This window comes from Phycodurus eques, chromosome 13 (assembly GCF_024500275.1).
Source record: "Phycodurus eques isolate BA_2022a chromosome 13, UOR_Pequ_1.1, whole genome shotgun sequence".
Classification (NCBI taxonomy): domain Eukaryota; kingdom Metazoa; phylum Chordata; class Actinopteri; order Syngnathiformes; family Syngnathidae; genus Phycodurus; species Phycodurus eques.
Window position 1 is genome coordinate 1,697,761 of NC_084537.1, and position 17,055 is coordinate 1,714,815.

General features: G+C 40.4%; 1 protein-coding gene across 2 annotated transcripts; it reads right to left on the minus strand.

Annotated features, from left to right (window-relative positions):
* Positions 1-388: 388 nt before the first annotated feature.
* LOC133412140 (myosin-7-like) lies at positions 389-16,556 on the minus strand. Of its 2 annotated transcripts, none has more exons than XM_061695265.1 (37): positions 16,356-16,556; positions 16,126-16,269; positions 15,876-16,032; positions 15,763-15,790; positions 15,580-15,688; positions 14,805-14,897; positions 14,669-14,732; positions 14,375-14,473; positions 14,154-14,257; positions 13,933-14,071; positions 13,413-13,531; positions 13,185-13,334; positions 12,895-13,065; positions 12,496-12,805; positions 12,301-12,371; positions 9,933-10,138; positions 9,717-9,840; positions 9,496-9,632; positions 8,949-9,204; positions 8,606-8,848; positions 8,357-8,533; positions 8,137-8,282; positions 7,969-8,059; positions 7,283-7,672; positions 6,004-6,130; positions 5,808-5,926; positions 5,530-5,726; positions 5,270-5,453; positions 5,016-5,181; positions 4,794-4,918; positions 4,387-4,695; positions 4,090-4,293; positions 3,249-3,545; positions 1,370-1,474; positions 1,175-1,270; positions 821-955; positions 389-409 (listed from the first exon to the last, which is right to left on the minus strand). In XM_061695265.1, the coding sequence occupies exons 1-37, from the start codon at positions 16,554-16,556 to the stop codon at positions 389-391; spliced, it is 5,814 nt and encodes a 1,937-aa protein (XP_061551249.1). The 2 variants fall into 2 exon arrangements, with proteins under 2 accessions (XP_061551249.1, XP_061551248.1); XM_061695264.1 differs by having other exon boundaries at positions 12,301-12,377.
* Between the last annotated feature and the right edge of the window lie 499 nt (positions 16,557-17,055).

Here is a 17,055-nt window from a genome sequence, read left to right on the forward strand (position 1 = left end):
CTCAATTGTGGATGCTGTATATAGCGTTAAACTGTTTTTAACCATTTGATTTTATTTTTTTTTGAACATCTGTAAGTGATTTTGAAGACACTGTTCGTTTAATGTACACATAACATGATAAGTATGAGTGACCTAAATGGTCAACAAGCGCTTTAAGGATTGAGGTCCATCCCTCATAAATGAGAATAAAATGCATGTTAGTAGTGAAAAATAAATATATATATATAGATAGATAGAATGGCGGTGGAGTGGGAATAATGACCCAAAAAAAAAAAGGCAGAGCACAGTGTGAGATGCAGATTTCTTTATTCTACTGGATAACACACTGAGGGAATCAGCATCAGTTTGACCACAGCTAACTCCGACGCAAGAAGAGGATCATGGAGCTTCATTCTTCATTCTGTCCTTTCTTCAACAACAGACAAAAGACGGTAAATCAGACAATTCCCTTAGAATTTCTATCCAAGTTATATTTTCTGACTTGCCTGATTTAGACATTTCCTTTGGTCAAGGATTATTCGTAAACTCGTTTTACCTTGATAGTAAAAAAAAATCAAGCCATTTCTTACTAAGCAATTGCTCTATTTTGATTCAATTTGCCAGAGATCGAATGCGCCAAGGCAGAATTCATGATAGTCGTTGCTCTGTCGACTGTAGCAACAACCGGTATCTACAGTATTTAGTCAATCTTTCGGTTTTATTTATAATATACCGTATAATTGGATTACAATGACATCCATGTGACAACACAACTTGGAGCTATATGAACCCAAGACTCATTTGGTGTGTTTAAAACATGAACCGAACATTAGGAACTGACCTTTGGGCCAACATCCCGACTCTTGGCACGCAGCTTGTTGACCTGAGACTCAGCAATGTCAGCTCTCTCCTCCGCTTCATCAAGCTCATGCTGAATCTTACGGAACTTCACCATGTGACTGTCTGCTTGTTCTTCCTATAGACGCAGCATTATGATCATCGTCACATTTTAAGTGGGATTGTGACTGTTTCAAAAGAGTCAGTCATCATAATTTCCATGAAACGTTTTAGTTTTTGTGCGCTGTGAGGCATTCAGACTTGATACAACGTTTTTGCGTGGTCATTTCACATATCCGTTACTGTTCCAGGGTTGTACTACAGTAAGAGTCGACAGTAATATATGATGAGCGCTTACAGCTTCCTCGGCAGTCCTCTTATAGGATTTGACTTTTAACTGGAGTTTATCCACAAGGTCTCGCAGACGGGCTAGGTTCTTACGATCCTCTTCTGTCTGAAATAAATATGAATAAAGAAAGCAACCCATATTTTTCACATGAAACAGAAAACATTGCAAGCATTGTTATCCATTCTGTCATTGATTTAACCTTACTTGGTATGTTAGCTCTTTGATGCGTCTCTCATACTTCCGTGCACCCTTGACAGCATCGCTTGACTTTCTTTGTTCCATTTCAACTTCACTTTCCAGCTCTTTGATCTGTTCGGAGGATAATGTGAAGCGAAAAAAAAAAAATTATGGAATGGAATGTTTGAAGTTGATTTCAAGTTAAATGAGTGTTGTCTTATATGTTCTATGCGACAGGGGATATAAAATGTCTACACATCCCTGTTCAAATTCCGGGTTTTGGCGAAAAATCAGACCAAGATTAATCATTTCAAAGCTTTTGAATGCCGCCGGTAACCTGTATAAGTTAACTGGAAAAAGACATCTTCTAGAGAGGGGAAGTAAATATAACAACTGTGTTCGACTAGGGCGGCACGGTGGACGACTGGTTAGCACATCTGCCTCCCAGTTCTGAGGACCGGGGTTCAAATCCCAGCCCCGCCTGTGTGAAGTTTGCATGTTCTGTGTGGGTTTTCTCCGGGTACTCCGGTTTCCTCCCACATCCCAAAAACATTACATAGTAGGTTGATTGAAGACTCTAAATTGCCCGTAGGGGTGAATGTGATTGTGAATGGTTGTTTGTTTCTATGTGGCCTGCGATTGGCTGGCGACCGGTTCAGGGTGTAGCCCGCCTCTCGCCCGAAGATTGGCTCCAGCATGCCCGCGACCCTCATGAGGATAAGCGGTACAGAAAATGGATGGATGTGTTCAACCAATCACATTCACACTCATGTTAAATGACACACACCGGCCACCATTGAAATTCACCCCAAATAAGATTTAGATATTAGAGGAGGCCTTTCCTGACATTTTTGTAGTCAAATCTTACAGCACAAGCCATGGTTCGCAAAGGGCTTTCACGGCATCAGAGGGATCCAATTGTTCAAAGGTATCAATCAGGAAAAGGATACAAAGGAATGTCCAAGGAATAAAATATACCATGGAGCACAGTGAAGACGGTCATTATCAAGTGGAGGGATTTTGTCACAACAGTGGCATTACCAAGAACTGGACATCTCGCCTAAATTGATGAAAAGACCAGAAGTAAACTGGTTAGGGAGGCTGGCAGCAACATTGAAGGATTTCCTGGTTAAGTATTGGCTGTAAAGTTTCTCTCAATTTTCATATGTCTGGGCAATGGGGTCATTTGGCAAGACAAAAGCCTAATTTTACTAAGAATTAAAAAAAAGAACCTAAAATCTCCCAAACGCATGTGAGAAAGTAAATGGGTTGTTGTCTGATGGAACCTAATTTCATAATTGGCAATAATTCCAAACGGTATGTTTGGCATAAACACAAAACTCCTCATGACCAAAAACCAAAAATTCCATAGCCACAATGAAGCATGGTGCTGGCTTTGGGGCTTTTTTTCTAAGGCTCGAACTTGCGCCTCATTCAAGGTGGAGGGAATTTTGAACAGTTCAAAATACCACTGAGTGTTAGCACAACACCTTCCGGCTTCTACTAAAAAGCATAAAACGTCTGGCAAAGCATACTAGAAGAGAAAAACGTTATTTGGAGGTAATTAGAGGTACTTGTGGCAGGTGTGTGCTGACCCCTCGTTAACATGAGTTTGATTGTGATTGGTTAAATTTGAACACAACCCCATCCTCTGTTATAAAAGGGTTTGCACACTTGTGCAACCTCATTGTTGGTCATTTTGACTTCTGCTCTCGAAAAGATGAATTCTTGTTTTTCAATTGAGTTGCACGTTATAGGTGAAATTCATTTTGAAATGTTTTATTTTGGTCTAATTTTTTGTTATAAAAAAAACTGCATTTGAACAGGGTTGTGAAGACTTTTAATGTCCACTGGAGATTTGCAATGTGGTCAGTGTTATGATTTCATGAGATTTATTGACTCTTACCCTGGCCTCAAGCTTCTGCACCTGCTTCTTGCCTCCCTTCATTGCAAGTTGTTCAGCTTCATCCAGACGGTGCTGCAGGCCTTTGACGGTTTGCTCCATGTTCTTCTTCATACGCTCCAGGTGAGCACTGGTGTCCTGTTCTTTCTTCAGCTCTTCTGCCATCATGGCAGCATCAGTAATAGCCTTCTTGGCCTTCTCTTCAGCGTTCCTGCACTCCTGAACTGCATCTTCAACCTCACTCTGAAGTTGGGATGTATCAGCTTCCAGTTTTTTCTTCTGGTTTAGCAGGCAGGTGTTCTTATTGAAAGGGAGAAAGAAACCATTAGCACATCAACCATAGGTTTTTCTAGCCTATTTTTGGGATGCTGAAACACCGCTAAAATGAGTCCAAGAACCCCTAAAGAGAGATTTGAGAGATCAAAAAAGAATTCTGTCCTTTTTAAACAACCTAGAAAAGTGTAAAATCATACAGTACTCGGTTGGAACGTAATATTTCAACGACAAAAACACAGCACCCCTCTATTGCCTCAAAAATTATTTGCTCCACACACGTCTCTCGGACTGGGTTCTGAACGCTAGCATTATACCTGCACAGAGCAATAAGCTACCTTCGCCTCAATCAATTCATCCCTTTCTGTTGCTCACAGACTTTTCCAACAAGTGTTATGCTTTTCTTTCAGCCATGTGGGAATGAAATTGCCTTAAAATGTAGAAAACAGTGAAATGTACAGAATCTTGCCTGGCTGGGAGTTCAACACCCCTTAACCTCTGCTCTAAGAATTGCCCCTGACACCAAACATAATTTCAGATTAATTTACATTTAGTAGAACTGCATTTCTACCTGCGAGTGCAGGAGCTGCACCCTCTCGCTAATATCCAGCAGCTCTTGCTCAGCAAGTTTGCGTCCTCTCTCGGTTTGCTCAAGAGCAGACCGAAGTTCTTCCAGCTCAGCTTGAATTAGACTGTTACGTCTCTCCACCATGAGGATGTTCTCTTTGAGCTCATCATTAGCACGAAGAGACTCATCAAGTTGGAGTTGGGAATCCTTGAAAATTAAAACCCAAATGTTAAAGTATGCTTTTAGAGATAGCTTAGAGCCCCCCCCCCCCCCCCCCCCCCTTCCCCAATCCTTTCATACCTTTAGGTGTGCATGAACAGATTTGAGTTGTTTCTGAGTTTCAGTTGCCTGCCTGTTGGCCTGACTTAGCTGAATCTCCATCTCATTGAGGTCTCCCTCCATCTTCTTCTTCAAACGAAGGGCCTCATTCCTGCTTCGGGTCTCCGCTTCAAGGGAGCACTGAAGGTTGTCTACAATTCTCTGTTGGTTTCTCTTTGCTTGCTCTAGCTCCTCATCTTTTTCAGTCAGCTTGCGCTCAAAATCGGCCTTCACCTGACTGAACTCAAGCTGGGCTCTGAGAATTTTTCCTTCCTCATGCTCCAATGTGGTCTATAAAGATCAAATCATGTATATTAGTTGCACTAGCTTGATTTATTAATGATGCAGACTGAATTGGATGTAGTTCTTTATTAGACAACGCAACCTACCTCTGCCTCTTCCAAAGCAGTTTGAATGTCAGACTTTTCCTGTTCCAACTGCTTTCGTATTTTTTCAAGCTCATGAATACTCTTTCCTCCCTCACTGAATTGTTCAGTGAGGTCAGATATTTCCTCTTTGCATTGAAATGAAACATATTGTAAATACACCAGTTCTATGGATGTACATATTATATTGCAATTTATAAAAAAAATATATTTACTTTAACTGACCTTGTATGTTCTTGTTTTCTCTCTTCATAGTCTCTAGGTGCTCGAGAGCTTCTTCATAGGAGTTCTTCAGTTTGAAAAGGTCTGTGCTCAAAGTCCTTGCCTCCTTTTGTGAGCTTTCCAGCTCTGATTGAGACTCCTCATATTTCTGTTTACACTCTGCCAAGACCTGAAAGACAGTCCGTGATTTGTGGATCATTTTTATTGTGTTCCTGCATTAAGACAATTACTGGCAGTTGATAGCTAACGATTCAAACCTTGTCAAAGTTCCTTTGCTTCTTGTCCAGAGCAGCAGCAGCAGCGTTTGACCTCTCGACATCCACCATCAGATCTTCAATCTCATTCTGCAGTCTGTGTTTGGTTTTCTCCAGAGAGGAACATTTAGCATTGACTGCTTCCACAGCTTCCTCAGCATCCTGTAGATGCTGAGCCAGCTTCTTCCTGCATTATGAATCATGGTCTTTAGTTTACTGTGACACTGTCCTCGTCACTATTGGATATAGTACAGTTTACTCACTTAGCATCTTCCAGTTCTTCAGTCCTCTGGACGGCATCAGTTTCATACTTCGTTCTCCACTGAGCCACCTCAGAGTTGGCCTTGGACATGCTGCGCTGCAGTTCAGTCTTGGCCTCCTGCTCCTCCTCATACTGCTCTCTGAGCAGGTCACAGTCATGGCGAGAGGACTGCACAGCATGGGCTAAAGCATTCTTGGCCTGCAATGAAATATATTTGGCGGTGCCTCATTTAGTAATAACACTTATGTATACAATTTTCATCGCAAAGTCATGTGCTACCTTGACTTCCTCTTCCAGTTGCCTTTTAAGGTCTTCACTTTGTTGAGTATAGGATTGTTTTCCTCTAGTGAGTTGCGACACCAGAGAATCCTTCTCTTCAAGTTGCCTTGCAAGTTCACCTAATTTTCAGAGAGGAATAATACACATTTTTGTTGGTACATTTGACATAATGCAAATTAATTTGAACTTACAATACCATTTTCAGTTTGAAGTTTGGCTTTGTGTGTGGTGAAGTCATTGATGGTACGCTGTCCCTCTTCTGCCTTTGTTTTATATTCACTCATTTGGTCTTCCAGGGACCTGCACATTTTCTCTAAATGACTCTGCCAAGAAGAAAACAGTGATTGATATTCAAATGTGCAACAGGTGTAACTGGTAGTAGAGTGGTGAACGATCTACTGTATCTCCACAGTGTTTGGAGACAACTGGATCAATAGAATTAAAATGTGTTTGCCATGTTTGGCTCTGACCTTTGACTGTGGGCCAGATTTATTTTAGATCCTAAATAGTGGGCACTATATTGCATGTTCCCGCTAACAGATTGCTTGTGTTGTTAGTCGGTGTGTTGCTTGTGATTTACTAGGATTGCGATCTTTTACTGAGATCCAAATAGCGGGCGCTTAATATTGTGTTCACGCGCTCTAACAGATTGTCCACGCTGTTGGCAACAGTTGTACAACCCCAATTCCAATTAAGTTGGGATGCTGTGTTAAACATAATTAAAAACAGAATACAATGATTTGCAAATCATGTTCAACCTATATTTAATTGAATACACTACAAAGACAAGATATTTAATGTTCAAACTGATAAACTTGATTGTTTTTAGCAAATAATAATTGACTTAGAATTTTATGGCTCCAGCACATTCCAAAAAAGCTGGGACAGGGTCATGTTTACCACTGTGTTACATCACCTTTTCTTATAACAAAATTCAATAAACGTTTGGGGAACTGAGGACACTAATTGTTGAAGCTTTGTAGGTGGAATTCTTTCCCATGCTTGCTCGATGTACAGCTTCAGCTGTTCAGCAGTCCGGGGTCTCCGTTGTCGTATTTTACGCTTCATAATGGGCCACAGGGAAGCTCCTTTTCTACCCAATCATGGCATGCACCTGTTCCCAATTAGCCTGTTCACCTGTGGGATGTTCCAAACAGGTGTTTGATGAGCATTCCTCAACTTTCTCAGTCTTTTTTGCCACCTGTCCCAGCTTTTTTGGAATGTGTTGCAGCCATAAAATTCCAAGTTAATGATTATTTGCTAAAAACAATAAAATGTATCAGTTTGAACATTAAATATTTTGTCTTTGTAGTGTATTCAATTAAATATAGGTTGAAAATGATTTGCAAATCATTGTATTCTGTTTTTATTTATGTTTAACACAACATCCCAACTTCAATAGGAATTGGTGTTGTAAAAAGTGGTGGAGACCACTGTATTTAGGTTCAGTATATTAAACATGTGACATACAGTACCTTGGACTTCACAATATGTTCCATATTGGAGACGACATCATCCAGTTCCAGTCTAATTTCACTCTTCTCCTTCTCCAGTTTCTGCTTGACTCTCTGCAGGTTGTCTATCTGCTCTCCCAGGTCAGCAACACTGTCAGCTTGTTTCTTTCTCAGAGTGGCTGCAGTGGCTTCATGCTGGAGAGTGGACTCTTCCAGGTCTCTGCGGAGTTTCTGGAACTCAGCCTCCCTCTTCTTGTTCATCTCAATCTGAGCAGATGTTGCTCCACCAGCCTCCTCCAGCCTCTCACTGATCTCCTCCAGCTCTCTGGCCAAGTCTGCTCTCTGCTTCTCCACCTTGGCTCGTGAAGCTCCTTCTGCCTCAAGCGCTTCCTCAAGTTCCTCAATGCGGGCCTATACCAAAGCAAAGTCAAATACAAAAGCTGATCACAAGGATTTCCCAAATTTGTTTGAAGTTCAAGAGCCAAATTGGGATTTTTATGTAAAGAACACTTTAATTAATACAGAACCAATATTAATCAAAATGCCTTTGTGTCAATCAACCCAGTAAAAAAATGATCTGAGGCCCTTTTGGTTCCCAACCTTAAGTCTGGATAGGCTGCTTTTAATTGTGTTGTCAAACTAACACATTTATGTATTTAATTTTCAATTGGTGTATGAACTAACATTTTTCTCAAAAAAAATATTACCTGCAACTCCTTCAATTTTTTCTGTAGCTGTGTACTCATGGCTTGCTCGTCCTCTATTTTACCCATAAATTGGTTAATTTCAAAATCTTTCCTGTGAATGGACAAAAAATATGTCAATCAAAATGTTATTTAAAACATGCTTGTGTTTTGAAATCTGGAACTTCTTACTTTTTAAGCCTCTCTTCAAGTTGTTGCTTGTCATTTTCCAGGTCCATAAGACTCTCTTGAGCTAATTTTAAGTCCCCTTCAAGCTTTCGCTTTGCTCTTTCAAGGTCCATTCGCATTTTTTTCTCTTGCTCCAGGGATCCTTCCAACTGTTGGGTATTTACAATAATTTTGTTTATCTAGCATTGATTATTGGCTAAATACCTTTTATCTTGACTCTTACGTCATCCACTTGCTGCTCTAGTTTTGATTTGGCCTTGGTCAGAGAGTTGACTTTGTCTTCTTCACTCTGAAGATCATCCAGCGCTTGCTGATGAGCTTCTTGTAAGGCTTTCTTCTCCTTGGTCAGCTTGGCGATGATTTCCTCCAAGGCAGCCGTTTCCTCTGTCAGGTTTTTCACCTACTCATAGAAATTTCTATTTTCAGCTCTTGCATGAATTTCTTAAGGGCTTGTAGTGTATTTTGGTTGTACCTTGTTTTCAGTGGCATGTTTCTCCTTCTCCACTTTAGCAAGGGTTAATTCTAAATCATCAATGTCTTTCTTTAGCTCAGAGCACTCATCCTCCAATTTTCGTTTCTTAGCTGTTAGTTCAGCATTCATCTCCTCCTCATCCTCCAGTCTTTCAGTCAACTCTTTGTACTTTGCTTCCATCTGGATTTTGTTTTTAATCAGGCCCTCACATCTTTCTTCAACATCACAAAGATTATCCTGCTCCTGTTATTAACAAAGACACATAGTGATGAGTTGGCAGGCGTTTTAAAAATGTGTTATTTTTTAGTCATAACAAGATTGGTATTTCTGATGCTAGACATACAGCCTGAACTTGTAGCTGTAAGTCATTTTTCTCTTGAAGAAGTGTGACCATTTTTTCTTCGAGTTCCTTTTTCCCGGATTCTGATTTTGCATAAGCCTCTTTTAGTTTGGTGAACTCTTCCTTCATGTTGGCCATTTCCTTTTCAGTCTCAGCTGACTTGAGAAGAGGTTTGATCTTGAAGAACATCTTCATCCAGGGCCAATTCTTGACCCCCATGAAGGCCCGGATGTTCCACTGGATCACAAGTAACGCATCCCTGTTGAGAACAGATGATAATTGATTTTAGGTTCGAACTTTGTACAGTACATTGAAATTCCTCTATTCATTTTTTTACGCTTATCCTTGACTGGGTCATGGTTTAGGTTTCGCCTATCCCAGCTGATTTTAGATGGTGGGCTGACAGACAGACAGCCATTCACACTTGCATTTACACAGTTATACTGAAAAGTATAACTGTGTAAATATAAGTATAACTGTGTCTCTGTCATATAGTGTTTGGCGTGATCAGTGAGCATTAATTTTTGGCAGTTTGGCTTTCACTATCTACCTCCGTTCGACAATCTTCTGGAATTCAAGTCTTGCCAGAAGACCCCTTGACCGAGCTTGGATGCCAGTAATGATCAGCGCTAATCGGGCATCTCGCATCTCTTCAAGCTGACCCAGCAGTCCGGCTTTGAAGAACACCTGTAGGGGCACATTATTTAGGATTGGCATCAATCATAAAAAAATAATATTCTGTTATGCCAGGCATACAATAGCCCTACAGACCTTAGTGTGTCCAAGTTTGTACTGGTTGTGGTCAATATCCAGAGAACCTAACAGTTTCTCCGCAGCCTTCTTGTTGTCGATAAACTGTCCTTCAGGAATTGCATTGGGGTTCAGAATACGGTATCTTAAAAGAAAATGAAACATTTCTCATTTGAAATTATCCAATTGATTCAGTTTACATGCGTTTTTAAAGAGTTAATTCACTCAGATGCAAACCTCTGTTTGAAATCTCCATAGAGGATCCTGTTGGGAAAGCCCTTTCTGCAGATTCTGATGCCTTCCAGCACACCGTTACAGCGCAGCTGGTGCATGACCAGTGGGTTCTCCATGGTTCCGGGAGTCTTGGTCTCATTGGGGATGATGCAGCGTACAAAATGGGGGTGAGTAGACCTCAAGTTGGTCATCAGCTTGTTCAGATTCTCCTGCAGGTTTTTGACAAGGTTTTCATCGTTTATGTTAAATCTATGAAGCATTTGCTTAGATATGGACAGCATTTAGTTTTTGTGTAAGTATACCGTAGGTACTGTATATTCTTTCTGTACGCTGCCAAACTGTTAAAACATGAACTGTTTTTAATTTAGTGCTTATACAACAGGATGTTGAGGACAACCATCAAATGTTTACCCAACTGGTCACAATTTTCAACTGTGACCACTACTGATACTACCAATCAACAAATAACATTTAATTTCAAACATAACAAATACTACCAACTGACAAAACATAGCAAAAACAAACAAAATACCAAACAAAACAGCAAGCTTGTTTCAAAATGGGGATGGAGGAAAAAGAAGCCCATACTTATTGCTCTCCTCTGAAATCCAAAGTCGTAGTTGGCTACCACAAACCCATTTTTCCATTGATACCTTCTCTGTGATGTTTTGATGTGTGTGTTTGTTTTGTTTTGTTTTTTCCCCCACCAATTTAGGTCCAACATCTACAAATATCCATCCTCCAGATCTTCCATGTTGCCAATAATGTTAATATTATCAATAAAATAATTGGGGCAGGATCTGGAGGTGCTGATATTCATCCCAGTCGCTTCACACTCCTGTGAGAGTTGGAGATCATGGCTTGATGAAGGCAACAGAACCACATCATCTGTAAAAAGCAGAGATGCAATACTGTGGTCACCAAACCGTACCCCTTCTACGCCTTGGCTGCACCTAGAAATTCTGTCCATAAAAGTTATGAACAGAATAGGTGACAAATGGCAGCCTTGGCGGAGTCCAACCCTCCCCAGAAGGTTGAGAGTCCGACTTACTGCCATCAATGCGGACCAAACTCTGACACTGGTCATACAGGGACCGAACAGCCTGTATCAGAAAGTCTGGTACCCCATACTCCTGAAGCACCCTGTGTCCCTGAGGTACACGGTCGAACGCCATCTCCAAGTCTACAAAACACATGTAGACTGGTTGGGCGAACTCCCATGCACCTCGAGGACCATGCCGAGGGTGTAGAGCGAGTCCATAGTTTCACGGCCAGAACAAAAACCACACTGCTCCTCCTGAATCTGAGATTTGACTTCCCGACAGACCCTCTGCTCCAGCACCATTGAGGCTGAGGAGGGTGATCCCCCTGAAGTTGGAACACATTCTCCAGTCCCCTTTCTTAAAAAGGGGCACCACCACCCCAGTCTGCCAATCCAGAGGCTCTGATCTCGATGTCCACGCGATGTTGCAGAGGCATGTCAACGCCCCACAACATCCAGAGCCTTTAGGAACTCCAGGCGAATCTCATCCACCATCCTTGCCACCGAGGAGCTTTTTAACCACCTCGGTGAGCTCAACCCCCAGAGATAGGAGAGCCCACCTCAGAGACCCCATAATCTGCTTCCTCATGGGAAGGCGTGTCGGTGGAATTGAGGAGGTCTTCAAAGTATTCTCCCCACTAACTCACAACGTCCCAAGTCGAGGTCAGCAGTGCCCCATCCCCACTGTACACAGTGTTGCAATGTTATATACCTTAATGACTTGACTGGTTCACTGGCACCATGAAGCAGTAGCCCACTCACTATATTATTTTTAATTGATGGGGAAATGATTATTGATCAGCAGTATGAGAGCTTATTCTGCTTGTTTCGTAATACAGTATGTACATTGTAGCAATGAATTCTTCGGCCACTTTATGATTTTTAACATTCAAAAGTATTAGTACCCCACATTTCAACAGGTCCTTATTACTATTTATATATAAAAAAATATCTCTATCCACTCCATAAATATATCTGTTTGATCACTGTGCCGTTTAAATACAACTTGTAATTATATTTTTCCTATTTTTCAAATAGCATTTGACTGTTAAACATTTCAATCATCATCTTATCTCAGACATTGTGCAGCAGCTGAAATTACAAAAGCAGTCTATGGCTAGTGACAGGCGCTCATGCAGCTGTAGCCATTTTGGATAGATGATCCCTAATTTCCCTGTGATCATTTGTTAGTAAGCGTTATTGAGAATTATTGATGCACGCTTGGTGCTGCTGTCTCTGATGTTGCTATATAATCAGTGAGCCTGTAACAATCGTGAAGTTGCATAACTCTTCTTCCACAAAAAATCTTTTAAAAAGCTAATTTCTTACCCTGTGTAATGCAGATACAGTTTGGAAGGAGGACCCTTTCTTCTTGGCACCTTTACCCTTACCGCCAGACACTTGAGCTAAAATGAACATAACTGGATTGTAAGATACAGTGCACTGGAAGCCATTACATTTTAGGTTTGTATTCTTGCAACATTTGATTTAGTCACGATGATTATTTCTAAATGCTGAACATACCAGAATCATCTCCAGCATAATTTGCAAAGAGTATCGCCAATAGTTTCAGATTAGACTTCTGGTAAAGTCCAACAACAGTCTCATTTAGAGGATCCTTGTTCTTCACCAGCCAGTTATTGATATTGTAATCAACAGTCCCAGCATAATGCATCAGTGCAAAATGGGCCTCTGGTTTCCCTTTGACTATTCTGGGCTTCTGGAAGTTGTTGGATTTCCCCAGGTGGTTGTCGTACAGCTTAGCTTTGAAGGTTGCATCACTGGCTTTGGGGAACATGCACTCTTCTTCAAGGATGGACATGATACCCATGGGCTAGGGAGAAATAAAGAGATGGAGTGAAAATTTCTTTGGTCAAGCTTTATTGTAAAAAGCTGAGGAACTTGTTATAACCAGTCTCTCACCTTTTCAATCAGGTCAATACAGGCCTGCAAGTCCATACCAAAATCTATGAAAGTCCATTCAATGCCTTCCTTCTTGTACTCTTCCTGCTCCAGCACAAACATATGATGGTTGAAAAACTGTTGCAGTTTTTCATTGGTGAAGTTGATACACAGCTGCTCAAAGGTGTTGAACTGTAATAGAAAGTGGACAAAGTTGCCTAATTTTTACCTCTATCGTCTTATGTAGACTATACCAACCAATATAAGTCAGGAAATATTATTTTACTCCATGAATAATAAACACAGCTCACATCAAAGATCTCAAATCCAGCAATATCCAAAACACCAATGAAGTATTGGCGAGGCTGCTTGGTGGCCAGAGATTGGTTAATACGGATCACCATCCACAGAAACATCTTCTCATACACTGACTTGGACAATGCACCAATAGCATAGTAAACCTGGAAAAAAAAAAAAAAAGATATTCCTATAAAATGGAATCCTATCTTTTCCTCAAAAGATTCCCCACAAATACTTACCTGGGCAACATTTTGTCCCTTGGTGACCCACTCATTTCCCACTTTAACTCTTGGATGACAGAGACCTTTAATGAGGTCAGCTGAGTTCAGGCCCATTAGATAAGCTACTTTGTCAGCATCTGAAGGGAGAATATTTGCATATAGTCTGTTTTTATTCAACTTGGCATCAGACATCGTTTGTCTGCATTTCTGATGTTTCTGTTAGTGATGCTTTGACAACTTACAGTTTACTCCTCATGTGTACCTGTGTGTATATTGTGTAGTCGGAAGGTCTAAAAACCTAAAAATGCCAAGTCTTTGTTGAAATGAAATGAGACCAAGAAAAATAATTTCAGATTTTTTTCCACACCTAGATGTAATTAATAGCTCTTAGAGAATCTTTGGATTTGACCATAAGACCTTTGACCTTTCAACACCACCTCTGTATATTATTTTCCGATGCATTTTTGACAAGGATAAGTGGGCCAATATTGTCATTATAGGATGTGCCATGCTAACAGATTACTGAATTAATTCCTACCTTCAGTGCCATCAGCCTCCGCCTGCTCTTCTCGCTGCTTCTGCTTAAACTTCATGTTACCGTAGTGCATGATGGTGCCGGTCAACTTGTAAATGCTGTTCTTCTCTTCTTGAGTGAAGCCCAAAACATCAAAGGCCTCCTGAAAATGACAAAACTATCAATCAAAAACAGGAATTACATTGTTGGATTTAAAACTACAATCCAATCAGTTCTTAGCTCACATCAGTAGCCATAAGCTCCTCGGAGTCGTTGATGGAGGCCACAGTCGTCTCTCCTTGGGAGATGAAGGCGTAGTCATAGGGGTTGTTGGTAATAAGCAGCATTTCTAAAATGATGTTGCATAGAATAAAACAATTAAAAAAAGGGCAAGTTGGGCCGTTACTTTGGGCAAGTATTGATTTTGTAATAATCCCCATCACTAGTTGTCAATTAATGTACTTACCGAGAAGTTCAGGTTTCACCTGAGACAAGATCTGGTAGAAAATGTGGTAGTCCCTCTCTGCTTTGAGCTGGTAGGTCACGCGAGACTTTTCCAGAAGATCTGTTTGATGTATATGTATGGAATATTGTTGTAGTAGAAAAATTAAAGGACATATATATGTGTATATATATCTATCCGGCTATATACGGTTATTATTCAATTCTTTGATCAATAACAAAAGGAGAATAGATTCTGAAGAGATTCAATAGTGACAGCCCTATAAAAATTCACGCGGGGAGATAAAGCTTCACTTACAGGTCTCAATGTCCGCAGAAGCCAACTTCCCTCGGTTGTCAAAATGAATTCTGATGAATTTTCCCTGAAAAGAAAAGTGAAATAAATGCTTGATGTTGATAGAAAATCAGCTTCAGTTACTCAATAATATACTCACAAATCTGGAAGAGTTGTCATTTCTGATAGTCTTGGCATTACCAAAGGCCTCCAGAGCAGGGTTAGCCTGGATGATTTGATCCTCCAGGGTACCCTGAAGAGAAAATATATGACTTCATGTCTTTATAGGGAAATAAACATGGCTGCAATTATTTTAATTTGGTGATAGCTCAAAGAGCCAACACAGTTAAGGTTTTATAATTTGTAATTGACCAAAACGTTTCAGGTAAAATAGGGCTTTTTAGTTGTTGTTTTTTTTCCAATTTTTGTTAAGTCATCACAGAAGAGTGGCATCGATGGCAAAGGGGAAAACAATGCAGTAATAACCATAGAGCCCAAAATGGAACACTTTCCTTCCTCCTCTGAAAGATAAGACAAATTTGACAATAACACGAGCAGGAGATTGGATTGGACACCAAAAGGTGAGCTGCATTTTAAGTTTTAATGTGACGACACTCACCCAAAGAAGCACAAGCAGTTATCTTCCCCTACATGTCTGTCACTTGTCATCAAAGTTAATTGTGAGGACACAATTTCTTTACTTCTTTATACTTTTGTATGCCAGTTGTTGCCACAATATTAAAAACAAAACATTTTGTTTGTATGTTTTATTTTTTTCAAGCGTTCAATTCCTTTCATACCCCTTTTCATTTCTATAAATGAACGTTTTATACTGGTGACAGTTTGATCCGGATGGCTTCATTCATTCGTGATTGATTCTAAATCGGAATGATGTTCAACGATGGAGGTTCCCACTCCCTTCTGAAATGTGTCACCTTCTTTTCAATTGCTTGATCTTTTTTACCACTTGGAACTGCAGCAATGCTGGCAAAGTATTGAATGACTCGCTTGGTGTTGACAGTCTTTCCAGCACCAGATTCTCCTCTGTGTTAAAACAAGTTCGTGGTTAGATCAAGCATAACATCAAATGCTCATAAGTGTTTTCCTGCCTTTCTTACGTGATGAGAATGGACTGGTTTTCTCGATCTGTAAATCAAAGAAAGTGTTCATCAATCATGTGTTTTACATTCAAATTGAATATTAAAAGTGAGTATTTGACTAGATTCTGTACCTGCCAGCATGTACTGGTAGGCGTTGTCAGAGATGGAGAAGATGTGAGGAGGAGCTTCACTCCTCTTCTTTCCCCTGTAGGCAACAACCACCTCTTGGTTGTAGACTGGCAGCCACTTGTAGGGGTTGACAGTGACACAGAACAGCCCAGAGTAGGTCTGCCATAATAAAAATGAAACGATACATTTAAAAAAAAAAGAAAAAAATTCGGAGACGTAAAGAATGACAGGAAATCGCATTGATTTTCTTACATAGATCATCCATGCTGCGTATCGTTCTTTGAGGTTAAACAGCACAGCGGGCTCGTGGAGGAAGGTGAACATGGCCATGTCTTCAATTTTATCAAACTTTGGCGGGTTCTGAGGATGCACGTCACAATCCTTCACCGTCACAGTCTGTAGAAATCAAATGATAGCTTCTTAAAGATGAACGCCTATAGGTGTTTCTTAGGGTTTCAACTAAATGACTATGAATCGTATACCTTTCCAAACTCAGTGTGAGCAGTAACTTTGTCACCATCTCGATTAGTGACAGATGCCTTGACGTACTCAACCTCAGGGTCAGGAACGAAGCATTCCTTCTTCATATCGAATTGCCGAGTTTGGGCTTCCAAACGCTCCTTATCTGACTTCCTAAGAAAAGGAGCAGCTGGCCCAAACGCTGCCATTGCTGCATCACCCATTTTGCTGCTTTTTCTTTTCCTTCTGAGAAGAGAAAATCAATAAACGATGTTCCAGTTGCTTTTTGCTCCACATTTTTTAAACCATGGCAATTCAAAAGTGTATTTACATTGTCTTTTGATCGTATCGACACAGAAGCAAGCTATTAGTTTCTAAACTTTGAATGTCTCATTCTTTCAAAGATCTATACCACATCAGTCAATTTCATCAAGTGCCTACCTGAAAGAAACAAGTACCTACCAGAATGAAAAAAAAATAGAAATGGTCAAAAAAAAAAAAAACAGTTAAGTGAAGAAAAATATCTTTATTTAAGTAAACTTAACTGACGTAGTGAATATGTAGTGTAGTCTTGTGCTTACCTTAAACTGTCAACCTCTGCCAAGCAGAATGATAGTTCTGGTAGCTGGCGCCAGGTGTCCTCTCCATTAATAAAGGTTGCTACTCCGCCAAATAAGGTGGTGGATATGAGAGAAATGGCATCTCATTTGCATATCAGAAAAA

Bases quoted from the DNA above. Each gene is read 5' to 3' on its own strand.
- LOC133412140 (XM_061695264.1), bottom strand. From the start codon at position 16,556: ATGGGTGATGCAGCAATGGCAGCGTTTGGGCCAGCTGCTCCTTTTCTT. The intron at 13,066-13,184 runs GTGAGCTGTGTT...TTTCTATTACAG, and splicing joins CTGGATTTGAGATCTTTGAT to TTCAACACCTTTGAGCAGCT. The intron at 5,727-5,807 runs GTAGCACATGAC...ATTTCATTGCAG, and splicing joins AACTGGAAGAGGAAGTCAAG to GCCAAGAATGCTTTAGCCCA.